Source organism: Petaurus breviceps, unplaced genomic scaffold (assembly GCF_028583685.1).
Source record: "Petaurus breviceps papuanus isolate PSGF00001 unplaced genomic scaffold, PetGlider_PUasm1.0 355, whole genome shotgun sequence".
Taxonomy (NCBI): domain Eukaryota; kingdom Metazoa; phylum Chordata; class Mammalia; order Diprotodontia; family Petauridae; genus Petaurus; species Petaurus breviceps.
The window spans coordinates 985,415-993,307 of record NW_027186289.1 but is presented as its reverse complement, the minus strand read 5'-3'; the positions used below and the strand labels follow the sequence as shown (position 1 = coordinate 993,307).

General features: G+C 49.6%; 1 protein-coding gene across 2 annotated transcripts in view; it reads left to right on the top strand.

Annotated features, from left to right (window-relative positions):
• The window catches only part of VRK3 (VRK serine/threonine kinase 3), a 26,500-nt gene extending 18,871 nt beyond the window's left edge, over positions 1–7,629 (top strand). For both annotated transcript variants that reach the window (XM_069097209.1, XM_069097210.1), the window contains exons 11-14: positions 1,196–1,316; positions 3,958–4,016; positions 4,834–4,982; positions 5,159–7,629. In XM_069097209.1, coding sequence (XP_068953310.1) covers positions 1,196–1,316; positions 3,958–4,016; positions 4,834–4,970 — 317 coding nt within the window. In that variant the 3' untranslated portion in view covers positions 4,971–4,982; positions 5,159–7,629. The remainder of the gene's footprint in view (positions 1–1,195; positions 1,317–3,957; positions 4,017–4,833; positions 4,983–5,158) is intronic.
• Positions 7,630–7,893: the final 264 nt, after the last annotated feature.

Below are 7,893 nucleotides of genomic sequence, written 5' to 3'. Positions count from 1 at the left end.
ACCCAGCCACGGGCCAGGCTCAGATCCCCCCTGCATTCCGCCGACCCAGCCACGGGCCAGGCTCAGATCCCCTGTGCATTCCACTGCGGGTCTTCCACAGTGACATCTGGTCATCACAGACTACATTTCAGCCCCTGCCACATCCCCCCCACTTGTCTCTTCATCCTTTCCACAAGTGTGAAATGAAGAAATTTGTCAGATGCTTTGCTAAAATCCGCATAAACGACCTGTGGAAGATCCCCACGGTCTATGGGCCGTGCTTCCAGGCCAAGCCTTGGTGACTCTTGGTCATCCCTCCTCCCTGCCCAGCCATGCAGCAGGGCAGTCTGGAACCAAAGCCAAGCTCCTTAACTTATCGTGTTGAAGACTCCATTTCTGACAATCGGGGCCTCGGCCCTCCCTTGGCTGTTGGCTTTGTTCTCCACCTTCTCCACAATCTCTCAGAGGTCTCCGACAGTGAGAGTCCCTTCTTCCAGTGCCCAAGGACGCAGCTCATCGTGGCCTGCTGGTCCAAAGGCCTCAGGGGCGACTAGTTAGCGGCTCTCCATCACTCTCTCTCCGCTCTCCTCCCTCTGCCTCTCCCCCATCCCCTGGTCGGGGTCCACATGGCTGTGTAAGGATCACCCACTTCTAAAGCTGCCATCTTGGGTGAGTTGTTCCTGTGTGGAGAAGGGGAGGGCAGGGCTCAGTGACTTCTGAACTCTCTTGTGATTCTAAAACGGCATGACCTTAGACAAGTCATTTCCCTTTGGGGACTTCCATTTCCTCTTCTTGACAAATAAGATTTCTGATCACCTTCCAGCTCCTACGTCAGCCCTCAGTTCTGTGTGACATGAGTAAGTCTTCCTGCCTCTCCCTGTGAGCCTCAGCTTCTTCTTCTGTAAAATGGAGGATTTGGATGACAGCGCCTCTTGGATCCCTTCCAGCTCAGACCTGAGTCTTTGCTGCTCAAAGACTCTTTGTCTCAAGCTCTCTAGGCCCTAGGCGGGGCTTGGAGCTCTCCATAAGCCTGTGGTCACTCTACCTCTCAGAGCCCCAGCCCCAGCCTTGGTCAGCTCAGCTTCCCTCTGCCTGAGCTCCTCAGGGTCCTCATCTGTGAAATGGAGCTGGCGGTCCTTCCTGCAGTGGTTTGGAAGAAGGCACTTTGCCAACCTTAGTGCCCTCCAAAAATAGAAGCTATTTGGCCTCTCCCCAGATCCCTCCCGCCGGAGTGACATGCAGGCGCTTGGCTACTGCCTCCTGAAGTGGCTCTACGGGGCCCTGCCCTGGACCGGTCAGCTTCCTGATGCCCAGGCAGTCATGAGGCAGAAGGAGAGGTAAGCTCCAGGATGCCCTATGGGACGCAAGTCCCTCTGTTTTTGGAGAAGGCGCTCAGCGTCCTGTGGACGGGATGGGACTGGAAACAAGGTGAGTCGGACTTGATGGAAAGCCGCCTCAGAGAGGCAGAGAGCTTCTGGGAGAACATGATTGTTCAGCCAGAACCTGGAGTCAGCGTTGGCTATGACGGTAGGACCCAGAACCCGGGACGTCAGTCCTGGAGGCGGCCTGGGAGCGTGGAGGGAACTGGAGGGGGCAGTGAGAGCCTAGACGAGCAGTTCTGAGGTGGGCTTCTGCCAGTAGATGGAGATGATGCCCATGAGTAGCTGTCAGTACCCGTATATCCATATGCATACCGCTTTATATCTAGATATAAATACTCTTAAAGCACTAAAAAGCAAAGTAATGGAAGGTCGTTCCATAGCCTCCAAACAGAAAGCATTTTGAGTTTCCGGCACTAGAGAGAGAAGCACCAAGAGAGGAGCCTTCTTGGGTCTGGGCATTTGGCCTTCTTCACTCTATTGGGGGCGCTGGCTTTCGGTGTCGTTGGCGTCCCTCACGATCCTCTGCATTTTAGGGCTCACACTCAAACACCTCTGATGAGTGCTGGATGCCTCGCTTCAGACTGATCAGCCAAAGGTTATTCAATAGTCTCTGCCTTCATTGTGACTCAAGCAATCTTATACGGCTTCAGGAGATGTGGGAGACACGTCTTGTTGGGGAATGGCAAATGCCTCTTGGCCACGCTGGGATATGGAGAGGGTGGACAGCCTGTAAAGCTGGACCTTTTGGTGTTTATATGCCTGGGACACACAATATAGATGGACAGAGGACTGGGCCCACAACTGGGGAGGAAGAGGAGGAGGAGAATGGATGAAGCACCAGCCCAGTGCTGAGTGCTGAGGCTACAGATAGAGAAGGAAAGATGGAACCTCCTCTCAAGGCCCGTGAAACAGGGCAGACAGCTCATGACGCTGCAGGGTGGATGAAAAGCCCCAGAAATCACCCCAAACCATCACCAGGGCTAAGGACAAGGCCCAGGGTGTATAAGTGGTTGAGGTGCTAGTGCCTGGGGTCCGAAGGGCGTGGAAGAAGGCAGCTGGCAGGGCCCAGCAGACCTTAGGATACATTGGCAGGCCAGATGGTAAGGCCTCTTACCAGAAAGATTAGAATTACTGACACCCATCTCATTGCATTTGGGAAACCACACGGTATTTATGATGACCCCAAGTTTCTTCCTGAAACAAAGGCCCATCTTGTTAACATCAACATTTTTCTGATGATTCTGTATTCTTGGCAAGCCATAGAATACCACAGTCTCTGAAACATTATTTACAGATGACACAAAGGGCAATAGAGAGGCACTTGGTGGGCACAGGTGGGCTGCAGTATGCTTCTTATGAGTAACCACATGGGAAAAACAGTTTGCAGGATATCAGAGATCCATATACCTGGAAAAGGAAGGAGCCGTGTCCTTTAGCAACAGCCAGGGACCCCCAAGGAATAGCCTGTGTGCTCCTTTGTTAACTGTGCAATGTCAGGAAATGTAAAAGAGGCTTACAGCACGTGGTGTGGATGGCCCTGGAGCACAGGAGGATACAGCCACGGGTCACATGGAAGAGAAGGCATGGATAGATGGGTGGATGGCTGGGTGGGTGGATGGATGCATGCATGCCTGCATGGACATGTGGACTTGTGGATGGGTGGAGGCGTGGCATGGATGGACGCTGGATGAGTGGAGCCGTGGATGGGTGGAGGTGTGGCATGGGTGGACACGCTGATGGGTGGGTAGGTGGGTCCCAGGCTGCATTGTCAGAGGGAGTATTGTCATCAGCTCACAGATCCGCTGGATTCTTAGAGTGAACATTCATAAAGAGAAAGCTAAAACAAAGACTATCTCTACTTGCAGACAATATGATGTCTAGAAAACCCAGGTGAATCAACAGAAAAGTTAAGGAAGACATTGAATCCCTCCACATAATCACAGGCTCTCACATAAACCCAGAAACGTCAGTTCTGTATGCCATCAACAAAAACAGGAAATGGTTAGCAGGAGAAAAATCATACAAAATAATGACAAAATGTATTTGGCATTGGGAGTCAGCATGTGTATAGATATAGGCCTTATACAGAGACAAGCCTAAAATGATAGCACCTCCCTCCCAGGGCTGTAGAGAGGACCAATATCGGAAATATTTTGTCAAGCCCTTTGTAAAGCTTAAAGCACTCTAAATGCTAGCCATATAGGGAAAAAGGCCTGATTTATGAAGAACTCTTCATAGGACGTAATTAAGCTCATGTAAAGATGACTACTGCCCTTTTTAGCATAATTGCATATTTGATTAAAATATGAATGGCATATGTCATAGAACTGGGTAAAATAATACAAAAAAGTGTAAGAAGAACAAGGGAGATTGAAGGCCAAGTGATGGACAGCAAGCCTGTGGGGCTTTAAGGCTTGGAGGCTCTTTGTCTCTCCGAGGCCCTCTTAAACAAGATCGGAGAATGTCAGCTGGGAAGGGACCTTAGAACATTGAATGTCAGGGGTCATGTAACATCAGAGTGGGGACAGTCATCTCTGACAAATTATTTTTTTTATTTTTCCATTTTTGGAAAAACATCGTCTTTCTGGTCCAACAGGTTCCTGAACAACTCGACTGAGCTCATTAGGCAATGCTGTGGTCAAAGACAGCCCCCAGGTGGGTTCTGAAGGGAGAAGGCTGCCTAGGCCAGGCCCAAAGCTCCCTCTGTGTAGGGTGCATTCCCTCCCACTCCCCTTTCCCAGCTGGGGAGAGGAGGCTTCCTGAGGGCTCCTCTGGGCTCCTGAGGCCACGTTCTTCTGCTGAGCCCCTGCCCCTGCCTCAGTACCAGGTGTAAGACGTCTGCCCTGGGGTTTTGCTGCTGACTTGCTGAGTGGCCTTTCCTGTCTGTAGTCTTCCATTTCCTCTTCTTTAAAGTAAAGGGGATGAAGCAGGTTAACTGGGAGGCCCCTTGCAGTTGCAAAGCCGTGTAACTTTTGGCAGTCTTTCCTTCCCTGGGCCTTTGCTTTGGCTCAGGTTTCGGTCATTTCTAAGATCCCTTTCCGGCTCTACTGTTGGGTGATTCTTGGTGCTTGGTGACCTTGGGCACCTTCCTTACTTTCTTGGCCTCAGCCCCTCTTCAGAAAGAGCAGGGTGGGTGGACTAGATCATCTCTCATGGCATTGCGTGACCTTGGCCAATGTCTTCCCCCTCTAGTCCTGGGCTTTGGGACTGGACCATGGGATTTCTGAGCTGGCTTCGAGACCTTGAGGATGTCTCTTCCTCTCTGTGGACCTCAAATTCCTTATGTGTAAAACCTGGAGAGTTGGCCCAATGCCCTTAGATCATGGGATCAGTCATGGGATTCAGAGCTCCAAGACACATGAGAGGTCATCTTGGAGTTCTTGGTGTGACACTGAGGGCAAGTCCTTTTCCCTCCCTGCGCCTGAGGACTCCGTATGGGGTATTGGGGTTATGGGATCTTTCTCCGTTTTAGAAGCTCTGACGGCCTACCTGAGCACAGCAATGGCTCTCCAGTATGAGGAGAAACCCAACTACAGAATGCTGCGAGGGATCTTGATGTCAGCTCTTGAAAAACACCGTATTAAACCATACGACTCCATCAGCTTCTAGACTTCCCCGTAGGTAAGGCAGAAGCACTTGGGGTGGCAGGGGGACCCAGGGAATACACCTGCCCTCAGCTGGTACTAGAATAAACCTTGTTTATTCAGCATTGGAACCAGAAGCCATTTAATAAATATCCATCCAATCTGGTGAGAAGTAACAGCCAGGAACTCATGACCTCTTTTCTTGTCTTTCAGATTTACCAGCTTCCCTGTTTGAGTGTTTTCTCAAGCAGTGATGATGAAGCCAGTCTGAATATCAATGTGAAGCTCTTCCAGACACGTCCCTGGAGTGCAGAACATTCTGTGCCTACTTCAGAGCTGATCGCTTTAGGAGACGTTTAGAAATTCTCCCAGAAAGCTTATTTCCTAATTCTCAGATAATGTGAAAATTCAGTTACCTCTCATTAGACCGACTGATTAAGTGGAAGGCAGGAATCCCGAGAGGATCACACTCAGGGTGTGGTGTCACCCCCTTCCCAGACTGTGTCACTGAGGATCACGGCCACTCAGGAGCTGCTGTATCCACAGGGATGCTGGACTTGAGCCATACATTGGATCTGTCCCTGCTTGTGCTCAGATGGTCTGCTTGTGGCTCCATTCACACACAAGCTTATCCCCCAGCCTCAGAGACCCACAGCGGTGTGCCTTTGATGCTTCTGTCCATGGCCTACGTTCTTCTTTGATCCACCATCACACGTTCCTGTCTTCTGGTCTCCCACTGCTACCTACCTGATCACAGCCGTGTGCAAGACCCCAGTAACATCACTTTCAAATCCCCAATAATGTGCATACCCATAACCACACCCAGGAGGCATTCCTGTAGCCTGGTGCAGTGTGATCACAGTGGGCCGCTGTGAACAGCTCCATCCGCATGCCCACACCGTGTCCCAACTTCAGGAGAGCTGCCCATCTGCCCAGCCGGGCAGTGGGGAGGAACCATTTTGCCTCACCTTCTGGCCTCAGTGTCCTGCTTGTTTCGTTTCACTGTGTTCTCTGGATGATCTGCCACTATTCACAGCGCTGACAGTGACTGAATATGCCAGCATAGTTCTCAATCACAAAATACAACAGACTTTCCTTAGAGAAGATAGAAGCAAAATATTTATTCAGACACCACAAAGTCAAATCCATCATAGCCGCAAAGAAGTTAATACACCATAGCACAGCATGAAGCCACACCATCGTTTAGTCTTCCCACAAACGAACACTCACAAGCTTAGCTGTCTCCCTGGATGAGTCCTCTCCTCCCTCCAGCTCCTGTGGGCTCTGCTCCACCCTTCCACCACAGGCTCTTTGTGATTACATTCGGCCTTTTAGGGGGCAGGGAAGATTTTTGAAGCTGGGAAAGTCTTCATATTCCCTTAGGCTTAGTAAGGAGCAGGGAAAATCTTCAAATTCCCATTACTGTTACAGGCCTCCTAAAGACTCTTGGAGCAGTTCCAATGGAAGACCCTTAGGAATCATCTACACCAGCCAACAAACAACCTAGAAGTTGTGGGGCCCACAACAGCCTTGCATAAAGCATTTAAGCCAAAGCACAGGGCAGTGCATTATAGCTGAACCCAAAGGAGATGGTGAAAAGGGAGACTTGTCCTGAATAAGAAACTTTCACCAGGGACGTGACTCATGAACCAGGCCTTCCTGGATTTGCATCCCTGAAGTGGAAAAGAGGTTCCAGAATAAAAGCATGGAGGACAGAGAGCAGGGGATGGAGAGATAAGCCCAGGACACAACACTAAGACAAGGCATCCATTCCAGTGCTGACTTCTGTAAGAATCCCCGTTCCAACAAACACAATGACCCTCCTGTGCTGGAGGACCCACAGTGAAGGGGAACTCACGACTTTACTAACCATGACAGACCTGAAGGGGCCTCAGATGCCATGTGGTCAGACTGACCTAAAATTCCCTCTATAACATCCTCCACAAGCCATTACGTAGATTCTTCTTGAAGACCTGGAATCGTTAGGAGTTTGCCAGCCGCCAAGGCAGCCTGAGCTCTTCATGGTTTAGCTGATTACTGGGAATCTTGTCCTATTTAGACAAAATCAGAAATCGAGTCCAACACTTCATTCTTACAGACAAGGCAAACTTCTCAAAGCCACAGTGGCAAACTGCTTACCAGACTTGCTGGATCGTAATAGCAGTACGGTTCCCTGGATGCCAAGCGACCCCAAGATTTCTGTAAAGTTTTTTGGTCAACACTATATCTTTTCTCAGATGATATTAGAGCTGAGAGGAGGCTTGTTGAGCCATTTCAGCCATGTCTGACTCTTCATGGCCCCACTTTGGGTTTTCTTGGCAAAGATACTGGAGTGATTTGCCATTTCCTTTTGCAGTGGATTAAGGCAAACAGAGGAGAAGTGACTTGGCCAGGATCACACACCATTAGTGTCTGAAGCCAGATTTGAACTTGGATCGTCTTCTTGACTCAGACCCAGGGCTCTATCCACCAGAGATCCTGAATTCCACACTCATTTTATTCATTTGAGATTGTTTTGTTTTTAATTACATTTATTCCCTGATGGTTTTTTTCCTTTGTACTTGTTTTGGGTAGTTTTCTTTTGTGTTTGATTTGCTGATTTTATGATTGTTTTAAGATCTATGTTTAACCTACCTCTTTGGTTAACATAAGCATGCTTGACTTGTTAAATATGTTGTACACCATGGATTGGTGTTTTCTGGTGGGTGACGTGTTTCTTCTGGCATGCATCCAAGGCCATCCAATTGCCCTCTGGACACTGTCCAGCCTAACAATATACTTATACTGTGGTGCCCTTACTGACCCCCATGTACCAGATGTGGTCTTACCTGGGCAGAGGACAGTGGGGTTTTCACCTCCCTAGCCCCAGGCACTGCTGCTGAGTGATCGCAGCAGTTTTTTGGTGGCCATATGACACTGTTGATCCTTGGTGATCTTGTAGCCCACTA